General features: G+C 40.8%; 1 protein-coding gene across 3 annotated transcripts in view; it reads left to right on the forward strand.

Annotated features, from left to right (window-relative positions):
• Positions 1 to 1,830: 1,830 nt before the first annotated feature.
• LOC115105235 (clathrin interactor 1) overlaps positions 1,831 to 21,738 on the forward strand; it is a 37,062-nt gene continuing 17,154 nt past the window's right edge. For all 3 annotated transcript variants that reach the window (XM_029626999.2, XM_029627000.2, XM_029627001.2), the window contains exon 1: positions 1,831 to 2,042. In XM_029626999.2, coding sequence (XP_029482859.1) covers positions 2,002 to 2,042 — 41 coding nt within the window. In that variant the 5' untranslated portion in view covers positions 1,831 to 2,001. The remainder of the gene's footprint in view (positions 2,043 to 21,738) is intronic.

Genomic DNA, 21,738 nt, shown 5'->3' on the forward strand with positions numbered 1-21,738 from the left:
CTGACCTCTAACTTGTGTAAACTAATGGAAAAGATGATAATCAACAGATTGTCATATTTCCGGGAACATAGAGGTTTATTGAGTCAATGTCAAAGTGGATTCCGTAAAGGTAGATCTACTTTGGATGCATTAGGTAAGGTGAGTAATGAAGTTGAAAAAACTCTGGTCATGAAAGAAGTAATGGCTAGTGTCTTTTTTGACATTGAAAAGGCTTATGACACTATTTGGAGAGAATGCCTACTGATTAAAATGGAAAGACTTGGTATTGGGGGGAGATTATATAACTGGGTTTTGGCCTTCTTATTTAATCACTCTTTCGAGTTAACATAGGATCCATTTTATCTGATGCCAATGGAGTTGACAATGGTATTCCTCAAGGCAGTGTTATCAGTCCTATTTTGTTTAACATTAGGATTAACAATGTGTTTTTCGAATGTAGGTAGGGGTATTGGGGCTTCCCCATATGCCGATCATTGAGCTATTTTGAAGAGGGGAAGGAATGTCTCTTGTGATCGAATTTATTCAAAAAGCTATAGTGGATGTTCAAAGATGGTGGTGATGTCTTGCTGTATGTTCTTGATAATAATTGCTGATGATATACAGTTGTTTCTGTATGGACAGCCTATGGGGAGACTTTCTAAGTACAAATATTTGGGTCTATGGCTCAATGAGCAATATACATGGAAAGATCATGTCAGACATGTTGAAACAAAGAATAAGAATGTGGTGCATCTTATGCGCTCGGTCTCTGGTTATGAATCTGCTGCTGACTGACCATCGTTGATGGATATTTATAGAGCTCTGATCAGGACGACAATTGATTACGGGTGTATAGTTTATGGAACAGCGGCGAAGACTTGGCTTCAGAGGCTGGACAGAATCCAGTATATATCTTTAAGGATATGTATTGGTGAATTTAAATCAACATCTATATGTGCCTTACTAGTGGAAGCAGGTGAGATGCCTTTGGATATACGGTGTAAAAAAAATATCATTAGCTTATTGGGTTAGGCTGAAAGGATGTGAGGATGAGCATTCCACTGCTACTGTTCTAGATGACTGTTGGGAATATACTGGTAATATAGTGGTTTTGGTTGGACAGTAGGAAAGCTTGCTTATGAGAGTGGTTTGAGGGAGTTGGAGGTTGGCCCTTCTGTGGGGATAAGGGAGGTTCCTCCATGGTTACTCACAGATCCTGTTGTTTATCTAACCTTGGCAGAGAAAAGGAAAGATTGGTCAGAAGTCAGTGATATAGGGAAACTGGTTGTTTTTTTTACCGCTTTTCACAGATGGATCCAAGAACACAGATAGTGGGTGCACAGGAGCAGGCTTTTATGTTCCTGAATTGTATGTACAGATATGTAGAAGACTAACAGCTATACTCAGTATAACAGCTATATAACAGCTATACTCAGTATACTCATTTGAACTGTTGGGGATAGTAGTTGCCCTCCATTGGGTGGAGGACATACAACCTGTTAGAATTATAGTATGCTCAGATTCTCTGTCTGTAATGAATAGCTTTTCATCTGGTAAATCTAATAGCAGGGACTTACTATTGGAGGTATTAATGTTGTTATAAAGATTTCAGAGACTGGGTGTAGAAGTGAGATTCTGCTGGGTCCCAGCACGTTCGGGTGTGGAAGGGAATGAAATCGTTGACCAGTTAGCCAAAATAGCTTTAAACTTCTGTTCAAAGTTAGTATGGCTCTTTTTTTTTTAAATGTTGTAAAACGTGATTGACCATACACTCCAACACAGGAGGTGGCGGCATGCACCTCTAACGTTTGTTTGCGGACCGCCATTATATCATAGAAGAAGAACAAGCTCGCCGCGCTCCCGACAGTAGTAATTTGCGCGGCCCGTTTGCCGCTAACGGAGCTGGCTAGCTGAAAGGACTCGGAATTCTGTTGTCGGTGACACAAATCCAAGTCCATCTGTGGTTGTAAACAGACTGGACGGTGCATTATTGAGGCGGCGAGCCCTTGGTCGAGAGTCTACATGCTAAATATGTGGAAAGTCCGAGAACTGGTGGATAAAGCGTGAGTATTCTTGCAGTTATCGTGTTGACGTTTTGTTGCAAGGCCCGTTTATGTTAAGGACAAGGGAATCACTGATCTCGTGACGTCACGCTGTTTTCTCAGCTGATGGCTCATTATGGGTAACGTTACTGTTTCAGCCTTGTGTACAACATGAAATAACATTACATCATGTATTCTCCTCTGATCTTTTTGCTAATGTCCATTCTAAGCATACATGCAAAGTAGCATCCCCATCCCCCTCTTCCAGGCTGCTAACTCAGGAAAGTAACGTTAGCTGATGATGTATGGTTAATGCTAACGCGTTAGTTAGTCTCATCCCGTGTCTCTGAATAGGTCCCTTTGATGTCCACTATCATCCATTTCCTGCTAACAATATTTGTTTTACATTGCTAGATGATTTCTTACTCAATTACTAAATTATAATGCAAGGCCCTCGCTCACTACCACCTAACATTAGCTAGTTAGAAATCTTACAAAACGGGCAAATTTAGCGTAACATGAGCTAATTAGGTAGCATAGCTAAGCTAGCCTCAATGACAGTCGAGACCTTTTCGTTTCATTGTGTCCATAACATTACCTACTATGGAAGTTGAACTTCATGACCATTCTATTGTTTTTATAGTTAAAACGTTTTATACGACCACAATTACTGGCTAGTTAGTTAACTAGTTAGGTAGCTAGTTAGCTGCTGCTGGCTTAGATAGTTAACTAACATGTATTTGTCTGTGCACTAACCTACTGTATTGTAGCCAGCTGCCGGTTAGCTTCAGGAGGACTTTGCAGCAGAGCCTAAGAGCTGTATGCCGAATAGGGTAAACGGGGTCCTCATGCCTCTCATCAAACACTTTGACTGAAAGTGCACCTGAACCACGAGGAATGCAACACAGCACCAACATAATCTCTTAGCTAACGTCTCACTGGGGGGCATTTTCTCTATAGCTAGTTAACATGAGCTAAATTAGACTAGTATTCCACCAGCAACACAAACGATGTCACCTTCAAATGGTAATGAGGAAACCTTAAATAAAAGCCAGCGTTGCAAAAGGTATTGCATTTGAATCAATGGTCACTTTTATTGTGCCAACAAGAAAATACAGGAAGTAATTTATGAAAACAAATAAAAAAGCATTGGTTTTACAAACATTTTTTTCACACCATACTAATGAAAAAGGTATGTTGACACTGGTATGTTGAGATTATTGGGCTGTTGAGAGAACTAACTATTCTACCTGTTTTAGCTAAAGTGGGGCATGAAATACTCAGTAGGGTCTCCACAAACCAAATATGGTTAATTTTTGTGTTGCATGGCCTGCTAGTGGCTTTTCACTCTGCCCCTTCCATAGCCCCCAATGCACTGTAATAGGTTGTACATGGGATACATATTGGCTTGTAGAGAGAACTTTTCTACCTGTGTTGAATATCAGTTGGAGATGCAAAACAGGTTTTTGAGGGGTGCTGAGGAGTATTTCTGTCTGTAATAAAGCTATTTTGTGTGGGAAAAACTAAATTCTGAGTGGCTGGGCCTGGCTCCCCCGTGGCTGGGCCCGGCTCCCCCGTGGCTGGGCCCGGCTCCCCCGTGGCTGGGCCCGGCTCCCCCGTGGCTGGGCCCGGCTCCCCGTGGCTGGGCCCGGCTCCCCAGTGAGGAGGGCATAGGCCCACCCACTGGGGAGCCAGGCCTACCCATGGTTGAACCCCTGCCCAGTAATGTGAATTCCCTAGCTTAGGGCCTAATGAATTTCTTTCAATATATATTAGATTTTCGTTTAGATTTTTTTTAAAGGGTCGACTATCATGCTATTTTTTAAATATTTTGTGTGTGTGTAGATTTCAGGACCATGGATAGTACCAGGTCATTTAAAGCTGTGTTTCTGGATATGTACGACACACAGGTCCCCCTCCAAAATTACAGATATTTGGTTAGTAGAGACCTAGCTTCGTTGCAAACCAGGTTTCCCATAAACAGAGGCCTGAGAAAGTTCCATGGCAGAAATCCGCTAAAGACGGGTTGGAACCTGGTGAAATCACTGACGCCTTGCAACACGTCAAACCAATCAAATGCCCTGCAAAGGTGCTCACCAGATTAGTGTCATAGGAGCTACAGTGCATGAGGACAAAAGAAGCACTGGTGACAAAACATTTTAGAATGTTTGCAGCATGCTGGTTTTCACAGCATTTCTCTGTTATTTGGAGATTAGCTAAAGCTGCAGCAAGATGGGAGAAATGGTCTACAATGCTGACCATATTAATATTTGTAATGTTGTTTCTGAAGTGATATTTGGCGGTAAAGGCTAGCATGAGGGACTAAGTAGCAAGACACAATGAGACTAGTTATGAGAAAAGTTAACTAACCTTGTAAGCTACCTAGGTATAACTAACTTGCTAGTAGTGCTGAACGATTAGTGCTTTTTGAGGTTCGCTAGGTTTCGGGTTGATTATAAAAAATACATTCATTTTGGTTTTCGAATATTTGGGTTGAATGCTGTAACACAGAATAAAACAGTTAATAAAAGTCCCGTGATGGTAGTGACTGCCCATTACTGTTTATCACCTATTAACCATCATTTATTCACATTACTTTAATCAAATATTTCAGTTGTGTATATTACATTTGTTTTTATTTGATGACTTTATTATTTCATTCCAAGTCAACATCTCGTCTCTATAGAGCTGATGTCTGACAAATCACTATTTTGTCATTTTTTAAAAGTAAATAAGGCATACTTTTATGACTGCTGAATACCAACTATAAGTCACTTAGATCATGTGTTTTCAGGTAGAGAAAGCCCTGCAAAGCAACTGCTTTCAATCCCTCTTGCGAGTTCTCTCTTCGGTTCCGTCAACAAGGTCTCTGCGTCTGCTCCACACAGACTGAGACCGGACAAGTAAGCAGGCGCTCAATGGGATTATGATCATTGTAGTTAATTACCACATTTTCTGTGCAAAACTGTGTAGAATATTGGCCTGTTGGAAACTACAACTCCCTACTACATCGCACAATTCGGGCTTGATCTCAACAGAAACTGAGCATCGATCTCACAGAAAAAAATTAACTAAATGGAATTCAAATAATTGAACCGACGTTGGTCAATTAGTTGTTTAAAAAACACAAAATAATATAATTTTCAGTTAATCACTCAGAACAAATATTTTTTCAAGGCACTGTATCCCATGTACAGTGTATTGCATTGAGGGCTATAGAGTGGAGAACGAAGTGCTGCTGGATATGTAAGCCAGTCCCCCTCCAAATCTAACCATATTTGGTTAGTAAAGACCCTATTGCGTATTTTCCACCCGACAACTTCTCTACAACTAGTAAGTATCCCCCATACAGTGTATTGTATCGCAGTGAATAGTGTGGGTGGAGTAAGGAGTCATCAGCACTCAGTATTAAACCTGTTGCCCATCACAAGTTAAATAAAAAACAAGAGACCATTTAAATTTAGCAGACTATTGAGTAATTCCAATAACATAACTGTATTTTAAAAAACAAATATTTCTTTAAATATAACATACACATGAAGCTAGCTTTCAACATATCAGTATCTATGTAAACTTTCAAAAGAAATGCTACTATAAATAATACAATGTTCAAAATAAAATGCGTCAAATGATTAAAAAAACATTTTTTTTAGGTAGTTGCAATTTTGGTTGGGGGTATACAGATTTCATATTGGCATACTGTCCTTCTCATCGGGGGATTTTCAGTATTACCGTCTTAGTACACATGAGGGTGCTAAAAATGCAACAACAAAAAAGCTAATTGCGTGTCTTATCAGATAGAATTTGCACAAAGTATTAGCAAATTTCAATAGAAGCTGCTAGCTAAATATGCTAACGAGCGCAAACGAAAATAAACTATTTGCAAAGACAGGGAGGAGCAGCCGGGCAAGAATGGAGAGGAGAAAAAATAATTGCACGGAAATCAAGAACTCATCCAAACCGCTTTGACTTCTCAAACACGACAGAAAGCTAACACTATATGATGCCCAGTCTCCTTATTAATTCAGTCACTTACATAGATACCTAGCAAGTTAAACCAAATACAAAGCTGGAATCACCAGCTCCTGCTTTCTCCTGTTGTGCTATTTACAAACAAACATGTAACTCGCTCAACTTTTCTGGGGAACTAAGCTTCATATTGTGACAGGTGAAATGAAGAACGCAATCTGCTTTTATCTCCTAACATATTGCACAAGTTGACTGCAGGTATTTAACTTAAATTGGCTACAAATATTCACATTTATTGAAAAACTTCAAATAGTTTTGACGTTATTGAAAAACCATCCCCTGGCTTTTTCCAAGTACCCCGGTATACCGCCCAAGCCTAGTTCTAATGCTATGAAAAACAGTTGTACTGCACTAGTGCTAAGAAAATCGATAATCCCAACATTTAGCTTGTCTTTGCAGGGGCACTCTTATTTTGAAATGTGCTGCCAGCATAATATCCTGATGCTCGGAGAACAGAAATCAAAATTAGTGTGTTGCACATGAGCTCATATGTCGGCTATGGACATTTTGTACTGCATGGTGCTTACCAGACATTATTTCAATTAATCGCTAGAGGGGTTTGAAGTTTGTATACCCTGGCAACACTTATTTAATCATTCCTGCTTCAGTATTGGAGAAGTTCAAATTGCTTTGTGCAACCGTTTATGTCAACACAGCTAGCTATGATCATGAGAAAAGCCTCTGTGGCAAAAATATCTTGCATTGCAAGCCCTGCAGCTTAGTGCTTCAAGGTTGTGCAAGATGTTGTAAGGGTAGCTAAGTAACCACAAAGTATAAAATAGAAAGACATTTTGTCCTGAGGCATAGCCTACTTCTCATAGGAAAGAGCGTATTTGACCTCTGGGTTGAAATGTGCAGTCACTGTGGTCATTTGACTAATACATTTACATTTTACATTTAAGTCATTTAGCAGACGCTCTTATCCAGAGCGACTTACAAATTGGTGCTTTCACCTTATGACATCCAGTGGAACAGCCACTTTACAATAGTGCATCTAGGTCTTTTAAGGGGGAGGGGGGGTGAGAAGGATTACTTTATCCTATCCTAGGTATTCCTTAATACAGTTTTGAAACCAAGTGGTGTGTTTCTAGCACTTCTCTCCCTATGCCAGCATAAAGTCATGAATCATGGCAGTTCTTGTATCAACCCTGCATACAACCACTTTCTGCAGCATTACCTTTCTCATGCTTTTAAGTTAGGCTTAATATAGGGAGGGACTTAAATACCATCACTGGTCTAGCCATTCAGGACCTATTGAAAATAGCCTATTTATAATCTGCTGTGTTTTGATTTGAATCAAAAAGTTTATTTGCATGCAGAGTAGTTTCAAATCATGCATACACTTTAGTCATAAAGAATGCATGAAATGAGAATGCTGATGAGCAGTAGAAAGAGGTGAAGGATATGAATGGCATATTCTGATGCAAAACTGATGCAAAACAGTTGAGAAGTTTTAGGTTGTGGTTTTTATAATCAAATACAATTTTATTGGTCACATATACATGGTTAGCAGATGTTAATATGAGTGTAGCAAAATGCTTGTGGTTCTAGTTCCGACCGTGCAGTAATATCTAACAAGTAATCTAACAATTTCACAACTACCTTATACACACAAGTGTGAAGGAACGAATAAGAATATGTACACATATATGGATGAGAGATGGCAGAGGCAAGATGCAGTAGATGGTATAGAGTACAGTATATACATATGAGCTGAGTAATGTAGGGTATGTAAACATTATATAAAGTGGCATTGTTTAAAGTTACTAGTGATGCATTTATTACATCCAATTTTTAATTGTTAAAGTGGCTAGAGAGTCAGTATGTTGGCAGCAGCAACTTGTAATCGATGAACAGCATTCTTACATGGGTATTCCTCTTGTCCAGATGGGTTAGGGCAGTGTGATTGCGTTGTCTGTGGACCTATTGGGGCGGTAAGCAAATTTGAGTGGGTCTAGGGTGTCGGGTAGGGTGGAGGTGATATGATCCTTGACTAGTCAGAAATGGTGAATCAGAAACTTTCTGTCCAAAAATGATGCAGAAAAATTAATCCATGCTTTTGTCACTTCTAGGTTAGACTACTGCAATGCTCTACTTTCCGGCTACCCGGATAAAGCACTAAATACGGCTGCTAGAATCCTGACTAGAACCAAAAAATTTGATCATATTACTCCAGTGCTAGCCTCCCTACACTGGCTTCCTGTCAAAGCAAGGGCTGATTTCAAGGTTTCACTGCTAACCTACAAAGCATTACATGGGCTTGCTCCTACCCATCTCTCTGATATGGTCCTGCCGTACATGCCTACATGTACGCTACGGTCACAAGACGCAGGCCTCCTAATTGTCCCTAGAATTTCTAAACAAACAGCTGGAGGCAGGGCTTTCTCCTATAGAGCTCCATTTTTATGGAACGGTCTGCCTACCCATGTCAGAGACGCAAACTCGGTCTCAACCTTTAAGTCTTTACTGAAGACTCATCTCTTCAGTGGGTCATATGATTGAGTGTAGTCTGGCCCAGGAATGGGAAGGTGAACGGAAAGGCTCTGGAGCAACGAACCGCCCTTGCTGTCTCTGCCTGGCCGGTTCCCCTCTTTCCACTGGGATTCTCTGCCTCTAACCCTATTACAGGGGCTGAGTCACTGGCTTACTGGGGCTCTCTCATACCGTCCCTGGGAGGGGTGCATCAACTGAGTGGGTTGAGTCACTGATGTGATCATCCTGTCTGGGTTGTGCCGTGGCGGAGATCTTTGTGGGCTATACTCAGCCTTGTCTCAGGATGGTAAGTTGGTGGTTGAAGATATCCCTCTAGTGGTGTGGGGGCTGTGCTTTGGCAAAGTGGGTGGGGTTATATCCTTCCTGTTTGGCCCTGTCCGGGGGTGTCCTCGGATGGGGCCACAGTGTCTCCTGACCCCTCCTGTCTCAGCCTCCAGTATTTATGCTGCAGTAGTTTATGTGTCGGGGGGCTAGGGTCAGTTTGTTATATCTGGAGTACTTCTCCTGTCCTATTCGGTGTCCTGTGTGAATTTAAGTGTGCTCTCTCTAATTCTCTCTTCCTCTCTTTCTTTCTCTCTCTCGGAGAGAGAGCGGACACCGGTTTCCTTTTTGTAATCAGTGATTGACTGTAGACCCTGCCACATACGTCTCGTGTCTGAGCCGTTGAATTGCGAGTCTACTTTGTCTCTATACTGACGCTTAGCTTGTTTGATTGCCTTGCGGAGGGAATAGCTACACTCTTTGTATTCAGTCATGTTTCAGGTTGCCTTGCCATGATTAAAAGCAGTGGGTTTTGCGCAAATGCTGCCATCAATCCACGGTTTCGGGTTGGGGATGGTTTTAACCTCTTGGATTTAGGGGGCGTTATTTTAATTTTTGGATGAAAAACGTTCCCGTTTTAAACAAGATATTTTGTCACAAAGATGCTCGACTATGCATATAATTGACAGCTTTGGAAAGAAGACACTGACGTTTCCAAAACTGCAAATATATTGTCTGTGAGTGCCACAGAACTGATGTTACAGGCGAAACCCAGATAAAAATCCAACCAGGAAGTGCCGCATTTTTTGAAACCGCCTCATGCCAATGACTCCTTATATGGCTGTGATTGAGCTACCTATGAGCTTACGTTTTCCACGTATTCCCCAAGGTGTCTACAGCATTGTGACGTCTTTTTAGGCATTTCCATTGAAGAATGGCTGTAAGGGACCATATATAGCATGTGGTCACATGGTGTCTCCCGCAGAAAACCTTGCGTAAAATACTGAGGTAGCCATTTTTCCAATCGCTTCTTAGGAGAAACCAATTGCCTCGATGAATATATTATCGAATATATATGTTAAAAACACCTTGAGGATGGATCCTAAACAACGTTTGCCGTGTTTCTGTCGATATTATGGAGCAAATTTTGAAAAAAGTTTGGCGTTATAGTTGTAGCATTTTCCGGTCGATTTCTCAGCCATGCATAATGAAGAAACGGGAGCTATTTCGCCTACAAAAAATAATATTTTTGGGAAAAAGGAACATTTGCTATCTAACTGGGAGTCTCCTGGGTGAAAGCATCTGAAGTTCTTCAAAGGTAAATTATTTAATTTGGTTGCTTTTCTTATTTTCATGAAAATGTTGCCTGCTGCCAACAGAGCCTAGCATAGCATTATGCCATGATAAACTTACACAAATGCTTGTCTAGCGTTGGCTGTAACGCATATTTTGAAAATCTGAGGTGACAGTGTTGTTTACAAAAGGCTAAGCTTGTGTTTGAATATATCTATTTCATTTCATTTGCGATTTTCATGAATAGGAAAAGTTTCTAGGGGTATTTATGTCCGTTGCGTTATGCTAATGCGTTTGAGGCTATGATTACGCTCCCGGATACGGGTTTGCTCGTCGCAAGAGGTTAATGTCACCATGGGTACAACATCACCGATGCACTTGCTAATAAACTCGCTCACCGAATCAGCGTATACATCAATGTTCTTGTCTGAGGCTATCCGGAACATATCCCAGTCCATGTGATTGAAGCAATCTTGAAGTGTGGAATCTGATTGTTCGGACCAGCTTTGAACGACCAGAGAATGGGCCTTTCGCTTTTTAGTTTCTGTCTATAGGCTGGGAGCAACAAAATGGCGTCATGGTCAGATTTGCCGAAAGGAGGGCGAGGGAGAGCTTTGTATGCGTCGCGGAAGTTATAGTAGCAATGATCCAGAATGCTGCCAGCCTGGGTCACGCATTCGATATGCTGATAAAATTTAGGGAGCCTTGATTTCAGATTTGCTTTGTTAAAATCCCCAGCTACAATAAATGCAGCCTCAGGATTTTTTGTGGTTTCCAGTTTACGTAGAGTCCAATGAAGTTCTTTCAGGGCCATCAAGGTGTCTGCTTGGGGGGGATATACTGATTATAATCGAAGAGAATTCTCTTGGTAGATAATGCGGTTGGCATTTGATTGTAAGGAATTCTTGGTCAGGTGAACAAAAGGACTTGAGTTCCCTTATGTTATGATCACACCAAAACTCGTTAATCATAAGGCATACACACCCGTCCTTCTTCTTACCAGAGAGATGTTTGTTTCTGCCAGCGCGATTGCGTGAAGAAACCGGGTGGCTGTACCGACTCTGATAACGTATCACAAGTGATCCATGAAACAGAGAATGTTACAATCTCTGATGTCTCTCTGGACGGCAACCCTTGCTCGAATTTTGCATACCTTGTTCTCAAGAGACTGAACATTGGTGAGTAGTATACTCAGGAGCGGTGAGCAATATGCCCGTCTACGCTGCCTGACCAGAAGACCGCCCCTTCTGCGGCGCCGTTGTTTTGGGTTGCCTACTGTGATCCGATCCGTTGTCCTGGGTGGTGGTCCAGACGCAGGATCCACTTCGGGAAAAGTCGTATTCCTGGTCGTAATGTTGGTAAGTTGACATTGCTCTTATATCCAATAGTTCTTCCCGGCTGTATGTAATAAGATTTAAGATTTCCTGGGGTAACTGTGTAAGAAATAATACATAAAGATAGCATTAAAATTATCTTATGTATATCTAGCAACTTACCTTGGCTCCTTGCTGCACTCGCGTAACAGGTGGTCAGCCTGTTAGTCTCCAAAAATGCAGATTAATCAGTCGACCTCTAGTATCAAGAATGGTCCACCTTTCAAAGGACATCCAGCCAATTTGACACAATTGGAGTCCATATGGGTCAGCATCCCTGTGAAACTCTTTCAACAACTTAGAGTCCATGCCCCGAAGAATTGAAACTGTTCTGAGGGCAAAAGGGCATGTGCGATTCAATATTAGGAAGGTGTTCCTAATGTTTTGTACACTTAGTGTATATCATCTATGAATAAGTGAACAGGAACAGGTTATCATTGCTCATTGTTTATTGCGAACCAACAGTGTTGGCACACTAACCTAACTTCCTGCCTCACTATGGCCGTCTGCTGGATTATTTTGGGATTACACAATGAAATATCACAGTGACATTGACAACAGTTCATATCAGTGGAAAGTCGATTTTGCCGGGTCATTACAGTACTGTCAACTACACTGAAAAAAAATCTAAACTTAACATGTAAAGTGCTAGTCACATATTTAATGAGCTCAATAAAAGATCCCCCAAATTTTCTCTACGCACAAAAAAAGCTTACTTCGCTCAAATTTTGTGCACACATTTCTTTACATCCCTGTTAGTGAGCATTTTGTCTTTTGTCGACATAGGCCACACCTGTCAGTTGTGGCCTATCAAGAGGCTGGTTAAACAGCACGATCGTTACACAGGTGCACCTTGTGCTGGGGACAATAAGAGGCCACTCTAAAATGTGCAGTTTTGAATGAACAATGAACCATTTTATTTTAACTTAATATAATACATCAATAAAATCAATTTAGCCTCAAATAAATAATGAAACATGTTAAATTTGGTTTAAATAATGCAAAAACACAGTGTTGAAGAATAAAGTAAAAGTGCAATATGTGCCATGTAACAAAGCTAACATTTATGTTCCTTGCTCAGAACATGAGAACATATATGAAATCTGGTGGTTCAATATTCCCAGTTCTTCAATATTTCCAGTTCAGAAGTTGTAGTTATTATAGGAATTATGATGATTCGACTATTTCTCCCTATACCATTTGTATTTCATATACAGTTGAAGTCAGAAGTTCACATACACCTTAACCAAATACATTTAAACTCAGTTTTTCTAAATTCCTGACATTTAATCCTAGTAAAAATTCCCTGTTTTAGGTCAGTTAGGATCACCACTTTATTTTAAGGATGTGAAATGTCAGAATAATAGTAGAGAATATTTTTTTTCAGGTTTTATTTCTTTCATCACATTCCCAGTGGGTCAGAAGTTTACATGCACTCAATTAGTATTTGGTAGCATTGCCTTTAAATTGTTTAACTTGGGTAAAATGTTTCAGGTAGCCTTCCACAAGCTTCCCACAATAAGTCAGGTTTGTAGACCTCCTTGCTCGCACACTCTTTTTCAGTTCTTCCCACAAATTTTCTATAGGATTGAGGTCAGGGCTTTGTTATGGCCACTCCAATACCCTGACTTTGTTGTCCTTAAGCCATTTTGCCACAACTTTGGAAGTATGCTTGGGGTCATTGTCCATTTGGATGACCCATTTGCGACCAAGCTTTAACTTCCTGACTGATGTCTTGAGATGTTACTTCAATATATACACCATTTTCCTTCCTCATGCAGCCATCTATTTTGTGAAGTGCACCAGTCCCTCCTGCAACAAAGCACCCCCACACTTTTCGCACCAAAGTACGTTCATCTCTAGGAGACAAAATGTGTCTCTCCTGAGCGGTATGACGACTGCGTGGTTTCATGGTGTTTATACTTGCGTACGATTGTTTGTACTGATGAACATGGTACCTTCAGGCTTTTGGAAATTGCTCCCAAGGATGAACCAGGCTTTGCTGATTTCTTTAGATTTTCCATGATGTCAAGCAGAGAGACACTGAGTTTGAAGGTAGGCCTTGAAATACATCCACAGGTACACCTCCTATTGACTCAAATTATGTCAATTAGCTTATCAGAAGCTTCTAAAGCCATGACATCATTTTCTGGAATTTTCCAAGCTGTATAAAGGCACAGTCAACTTAGTGTATGTAAACTTCTGACCCACTGGAGTTGTGATACAGTGAATTATAAGTGAAATAATCTGTCTGTAAACAATTGTTAGAAAAATGACTTGTCATGCACAAAGTAGGTGCCAAAACTATAGTTTGTTAACAAGAAATTTGTGGAGTGGTTGAAAAAGTTTTAATGACTCCAATAGAGGTCGACCGATTATGATTTTTCAACGCCGGATTATTGGAGGACCAAAAAAGCCGATACCGATTTAATTGGCCGATTTTGTTTTATTTATTTATTATGACAATTACAACAATACTGAATGAACACTTATTTTAACTTAATATAATACATTTTAAAAAATCTATTTAGCCTCAAATAAATAATGCAAAAACAAAGTGTTGGAGAAGAAAGTAAAAGTGCAATATATGCCATGTAAGAAAGCTAACATTTAAATTCCTTGTTTGCATGACAACAAATGGAATCTGGTGGTTCCTTTTAACATGAGTCTTCAATATTCCCAGGAAATAAGTTTTTAGGTTGTAGTTATTATAGGAATTATAGGACCATTTGTATTTCATTAACCTTTGACTTATAGGCACTTTAGTATTGCCAGCCTAATCTCGGGAGATGATAGGCTTGATGTCATAAACAGCGCTGTACATCAAGCATTGCTAAGAGCTGCTCGCAAACGCAGTAAAGGGCTGTTTGAATGAATGCTTACCAGCCTGCTGCTGCCTACCACCGCTCAGACGGCTCTATCAAATCATAGACTTAATTATAATAAACACACAGAAATAAGAGCCTTTGGTCATTACTATGGTCAAATCCGGAAACTATAATTTCGAAAACAAAACGTTTATTCTTTCAGTGAAATACGGAACCATTCTGTATTTTGTCGAACAGGTGGCATCCAGAAGTTTAAATATTGCTTACATTGCACAACCTTCAATGTTATGTCATAATTATGTAAAATTCAGGCAAATTAATTACGGTCTTTGTTAGGAAGAAACACCGTTCGCAACGAGCCAGGCGACCCAAACTGTTGCATATACAGTACCTTGACTCTGCTTGCACTGAACGCAAGAGAAGTGACAATTTCCCTAGTTAATATTACCTGCTAATATGCAGGTTTAAAAAATATATACTTCTGTATTGATTTTAAGAAAGGCATTGATGTTTGCGGTTAGGTTCATTTGTGCAACAAATCTGCACTGCACTGCACACGTCGCTTCAGTGTGTTTGGCCAGTTGAATTGTATTTCTGTTGAGGACTGATATTTTTCACAGATGTCTTGCAGAATATGCATTTAGGCTAATCGATGGGTCATTGGGCCGTATAGCCTATACCTAGAGGTCATTCTGAGTACTCTGTGGCTGATCAATGGATCAATTATATCGGTCTGAGACTTAAGTTGAGACATTGATGGGAGGAACTTTGTTTTGTTTTTTTTTATTTTTCTTGTAGGTTATAATACAAAGGTATTCCATCTGTTATTGCGCTAGAGAAGTCATTTATTATTTGAATGATGACTTTGCTTCAAGGCCCACTCCAACTGTCTTTGTGTAGGCATGAGTCCTGTGTTCAGTATGACAAACCATGATATTGATGATATCATTGCATTGACTAACAATGTCCCCTATGACGGCTTCTTCATGTCCTGGCTGTGTTTTTAATTATTTTGACTTTCTCTGCCAGTTAATGGACAGAAAGTCCCATCTAATGCAGTAAGATCAATATCATGGCGGGACTGATGGCTTTGTGTGGGGAGATCTCAGAAGGCGTCACTCTGTGGAGAATGAAAAATGTCAAACATTGCACTATTATGTGGAGAGATGTGATCTGTTGAAGGGAGCAGAGGAAACATGCTCCTGACAACATGAGAGAGAGGAGGGGAGTTTTGACAACTCTCGCTCGGATAAGATCTGAGGACTCGCAAACTCTTGCGAAGACAAACGTGAAGAAATGATCCGTCCATGTTTTGAGGCAATATGGTTCCAGAAGTTCTTCAGCTTGCCCTTAGCTGGCCTCACTGTCTAGGCTGAACCATGTCATGACTGAGCCACCCTTTTAGCAAATGCAAATGATCCTTTTAGGTTACAGTAATGAACAGAACTTCAGAACCATCAGCCAACCTGCAAATACATTTTATCAGTAAATTATCTTCCTAGGCATGACTCCCAGCAGTACAGTATTCTATATCCTCCCAGCACACTGTAGTGTGATCAGCGCTACTTCTGTGTGAAGTAGCTTCAGGAATAGACCTACTCCAAATCAACCGAGCTTGCAGGCTGCATCCCCCAGGGACTTTTCTCCCTGGCAAATGTCCTTGTCCGTCCAGTGCCTCTTGCTTCTAATGAGCGTCAGTGAGCAGAGCGCTCTCAACCTCCCTCCCTCCCTCGCTGCTGTTGTCCCCTGTGTCCCCTTCATTACTCTCACCACTATCTCCATTTGAAAACTGACCTCTAGAACCACTGCTCCTCAGAAGCAGCAGGTGATGTTTATCTTCTAGTGTAGGAGGAGGGAGAGAGGAGAGTGAGGACTGGAGCAACTAGAGGTTGTTTCATGTGCAGGGCTTTGGCTTTTCAGCAGTGGCCCGCTAGGCTGTGTTCTCCACTGCATGTGTAAATAAGCAGGCACATCCTGAGCAGAACAGACGCGGCAACGGCGGGCCTACTGAACAAAGAGGGCCAGGATGCAGAGGGTTGGAAGGGAAGCCTGGGCTCTGTCTGTTTCCTTCTCCCTTTCAGTCAGAGCCACTGCTCACCTTCTTTTGTCTCATCTTCAGCTGAATATTTTTCACACAGCGGGCCCTTCTGTCGGTGTGTGTGTTTTCTAGGCTGTTTGAAATGTAAGCACATCGCCGGTACGCTTGCCGTTCAGGCCATCTGCTTTATAAACCGCTGTCATTCATTATTCAGTGGACTAGGATTTCCCTCATCTTGGAGCAGCTTTGCTGTGGAGAAGCTCTCGCTCTCTGTCACTCATGCTGGTGCACGGACACTGACTGTATAAATTCTCTCTGCGTTTGTTAATCCATCCACCATGAAGCACACACGCTTCATACACCTAAAGATGTGTATTCCGTTTCATTGAATGTCCAGTTCTACCCAATGTTCTGTTTGGAACAAACCGGCTTGAGCTGTGGCCATTTGTTGATCTAGAGCAGAGTCCCCTTTTTGTAGGCCTGCAAATCAACCCCCCCCCCCCCCAAAAAAAAAAATATATATAAATAAATTAACTTCATCAGGGTCTCAACTTGCTGTTGAGAGTTAGAATAGTAGAATACACAAGGTGAAAGTTCAACATTTGCTTGTGCATCAGCAGTTTTGTCAGTCACTGACACACACATTTTTTTTAGATTGGTAAGTTACAGTAGTCTAGCCAGCCGTATGAACTTGTAGTAATCTTGGTCGAATTACTGACCAGAAGCCCCTATTGATCTTTCTCTCAGATATATTAAAAACTGCAAACATTTCTCTCCGCCTTATGGCAAAATATGTAGAATTCCAGCAAACTTGCTTTTGAACTCAAAAGCTCAAATGTTCTGCAACAAAAGGCTAGGGCCAGCTCTAACTGCATGTGTGGGTATGGATGTCGGTACACAGACCCGCGAGCCACTGCGGCTCCACATGATGAGTTCAGATTTTTGTGTGGCCCCCACCCCTTCAAAGTTGGACATCCCTGATCTAGAATCTCTGTGTAGCCTATGGGTGATCGGTTGGCCGTTATCTCAGGCTTCAAGTTTGTTTATTCGTCAAATACCTATGATATACATTTGAGTACAGTGCAATGAAATGTTTACATGCAGACTTGATATAATTGGCTCGTTCATCACTCTCGTCTCGTCATTCTTTCCCCAGCTCTATTCCATTTTCCTCCCATCTGTCACTGAGCACTTTACCCTTGACCTCCTTAGGATCTGATCACCCGTATGTGGCAAAGCCCTGGCTAAACCCAGCCAGCAGCCATCTTTTGACTAGCCTAATCAGACCAGTGGTCACTTAAGGCTTCAGATAGCCGAACCGAAGGAGTGTGCTCGCATACTCCCTTGATAGACCTTCGCTTAAAAATGTTTGAAAAAAGCTTCAATAGTACTGATTGTCCATTTTGAGACACTGTAACCATTATTCACTTCCTAAAAAGTCAGAATTAATCTATGATAATTTAAAGAAATCTGTCATTACCTTTGATGTTTTTGCCAAAGAGATCTTAGCCCCGCAATTTTAAATCTAACTAAGATGTTTGGTACAGTACTTTTCAATAAAAAAATGTGTATGAAAATGGGTAATCTCTTGTTGAATGACTACAGACTTTATTGAAGAATCCCAATTGTTGACCAATCACTGACGAAGCGGCTTAGACTTTGGCTTTGAACTTTGGCTTGCCTCCAGAAAATATATTGTGTGCCCGAACAGCCCAAAAAGAACTAACCGAAGTCCAAAACAAACAATTTCACAAAATGTCATCATAATATATGAACAAACTCATGCAGATTCCTTTAGGGTCACCTCCACTACTCTAGACCCCCGGTAGGTTACTGTGTGCAAACAAATGTAGGCAAATAGACTGAGTGTGAAATAGGTTGAATAGGGAGGGGAATTGTAAATATGCTTTTCCATGTAGTGTTGTGGATTGTCCGATCTCTTCGCTAGGCTGATATTAAGGGTCAGGAATTAAGTCAATCTCCTTTTCCTATCGATAGGGCTCTAGAGCCATAAAATGTGATCTTTTTTTTGCCATCAGCAACATGTGGGAGAGCTTGGCATGTGTCGTGAAACTGACCTAATCTGTGAACCTGCGTTTCTGGATTTAATAAACTCTCTTGGATGTAATTAGTTTATTCTAAACCAGAGTAAATGGATCCATCCCAAGTCCTCTGCCAAATCCAGGGATCCGTTCCAAAAGCTGGTTTAATCACAGATTTCCTTTTGCTGCGAGTTGCAGAAAGAAACATGTAGGCTTAGTTTGTCCCCAGTAGATGGATGCATAGACTAAGTAGTCGAAGGAGCTGCATTTCCTGCCCTGTGAGAACAGGTGTTCAAACGTCAATCTCTCAGACCTGACCAAGTTTTTGTTCCTGTAACTCTTCCATCATCCATGTCCCAATCTGTGGTAATGGCTTCCGGTGCTGCGTACCTGGCTCTCCACTCAACCTGCTCCCTCCCTGTGCAGGTGTGTCTTTGGAATTTATTGAGTGTGGGAGTGAAGGAAGTGTCTGTTTTCTGTCTAAATGACAGTAGGGATGATTAGTAAAAGTGCTGGCAGCTGCAGGGGAAGGAAGAGTCTGTTGGGCCATGGGGAGAATCTCAATTGCATACTCCTTGCCGCCTCAAAACCCCTTGGATGAGAAAGCCAGAGGTCCCTCCCATCTGGCCTTCTCCTCCAATGGGTTTTGAGTAGGAGGCAAGTCGAGAGGATGCGAGCAGAATGGCATTGAGATTCTCCAGAGTCTCGACTCCTCTGTCCTTTTCACACATCTGCCTGGTCAGGGATGACCGAAGAAGGGTTAGCGCAGCGTGTCCCAAACTAGGGGTCGAGGACGCCATGTCGGGTTGCCTGGTTTTGAAAATAATGTAGTGAAAAACCTAAATAAAATAAATACAATTGTGCTTGGTTCATAGAACCGGGGTTAGTCAGTAACGGTTGTAATAAACAGAGCGCTTTTGTTTTCTTTCTACAGGTGAGGCTCTTATCTTTTTTTGATCCTTTTAAGCTACAAAATATTATGACCCCTTCACTGAAAGATAACTCTGTCTACCTCTACAATGCCCACAAACGGCGCAGGACTCATTAGAACAGAGTGGACAAGACCGGGCACTAAATCAGACTGGGGAAGGGGGGGGACATATTCATCAATGATGATGTTCTTTTCTACACAGATCATCCAAAATTATTGCCTGATGTTCTTCTATTCTTCCCAAAATCTTTCTGATGCATTTCAGTCACTTCAAACTAGAGGGTGGCCGATTTATGATTTTTCAACGCCGATACCGATTATTGGAGGACCCCAAAAAAAAGCCGATGCCGATTTAAAAAAAAATATATATATATATAAGTTATAAATAAATATAAAATATATAAAATAATAATATTTTGGGGGTTTGTTTGTAATAATGACAATTACAACAATACTGAATGAACACTTATTTTAACTTAATATAATACATCAATAAAATAAATTTAGCCTAAAATAAAATGAAACCTGTTCAATTTGGTTTAAATAATGCAAAATCAAAGTGTTGGAGAAGAAAGTAAAAGTGCAATATGTGCCATGTAAAAAAGCTAACGTTCAAGTTCCTTGCTCAGAACATGAGAACATATGAAAGCTGGTGGTTCCTTTTAACAGGAGTCTTCAGTATTCCCAGGTAAGAAGTTTTAGGTTGTAGTTATTATAGGAATTATAGGACTATTTCTCTCTATACGATATATTTCATATACCTTTGACTATTGGATGTTCTTATAGGCACTTTAGTATTGCCAGTGTAACAGTATAGCTTCCGTCTCTCTCCTCGCTCCTACCTGGGCTCAAAACAGGAACACATCGACAACAGCCACCCTCGAAGCAGCGTTACCCATCGCTCCACAAAAGCCGCGGCCCTTGCAGAGCAAGGGGAACAACCACTCCAAGTCTGAGTGAGTGACGTTTGAAACGCTATTAGCGCGCACCCCGCTAACTAGCTAGCCATTTCACATCGGTTACACCAGCCTAATCTCGGGAGTTGATAGGCTTGAAGTCATAAACGGCTCAATTCTTGAAGCACAGTGATGAGCTGCTGGCAAAACGTACAAAAGTGCTGTTTGAATGAATGTTGACGAGCCTGCTGGTGCCTCAGTCAGACTGCTCTATCAAATCATAGACTTAATTATAACATAATAACACACAGAAATACGAGCCATAGGTCATTTAATATGGTCGAAACCGGAAACTATTATCTCGAAAACAAGACGTTTATTCATTCAGTGAAATACGGAACCGTTACGTATTTTATCTAACTGGTGGCATCCATAAGTCTAAATATTCCTGTTACATTGCACAACCTTCAATATTATGTCATAATTACGTAAAATTCTGGCAAATTAGGTGGCCCAAACTGTTGCATTTACACTGACACTGCATGCAATAAACGCAAGAGAAGTGACACAATTTCACCTGGTTAATATTGTCTGCTAACCTGGATTTCTTTTAGCAAAATATGCAGGTTTAAAAAATATATACTTCTGTGTATTGATTTTAAGAAAGACATTGATGTTTATGGTTAGGGACAGTCGTGCAACGATTGTGCTTTTTTCGCAAATGCGCTTTTGTTCAATCATCCCCCGTTTGTCGAAGTTGGCTGTCTTTGTTAGGAAGAAATAGTCTTCACAGAGTTGTTTAGCAGGCAATATTAACTAAATATGCAAGTTTAAAAATATATAATTCTGTGTATTGATTTTAAGAAAGGCATTGATATTTATGGTTAGGTACACATTGGAGCAAGACGGTCCTTTTTCGCGAATACGCACCGCATCGATTATATGCAACGCAGGACACACTAGATAAACTAGTAATATCATTAACCATGTGTAGTTAACTAGTGATTATGATTGATTGTTTTTATAAGATAGGTTTAATGCTAGCTAGCAACTTACCTTTGCTTCTTACTGCAGTTGCGTAACAGGCAGGCTCCTAGTGGAGTACAATGTAATCAGGTGGTTAGAGCGTTGAACTAGTTAACTGTAAGGTTGCAAGATTGAATCCCCCTAGCTGACAAGGTAATAATCTGTCGTTCTGCCCCTGAACGAGGCAGTTAACCCACCGTTCCTAGGCCGTCATTGAAAATAAGAATGTGTTCTTAACTGACTTGCCTAGTTAAATAAAGGGTAAACAAAGGTCTTTAAAAAAATACAGATTTCCAATTGTTATGAAAACTTGAAATCGGCCCTAATTAATCGGCCATTCCGATTAGTCAGTCGACCTCTACTTTAAACCATGCTTCCTTCAGATTGAAGTAATGCCAGACTCGTTTATAAGACTGTCATAGCCCCAATTGGGGGGGAAAAGTTATCATTGACTTTTGAATGCGTCACTTTTTCCTCAAAAATTGATATCAAAAGGGGGTTGCGGGC

This window comes from Oncorhynchus nerka, linkage group LG22, assembly GCF_034236695.1.
Source record: "Oncorhynchus nerka isolate Pitt River linkage group LG22, Oner_Uvic_2.0, whole genome shotgun sequence".
Taxonomy (NCBI): domain Eukaryota; kingdom Metazoa; phylum Chordata; class Actinopteri; order Salmoniformes; family Salmonidae; genus Oncorhynchus; species Oncorhynchus nerka.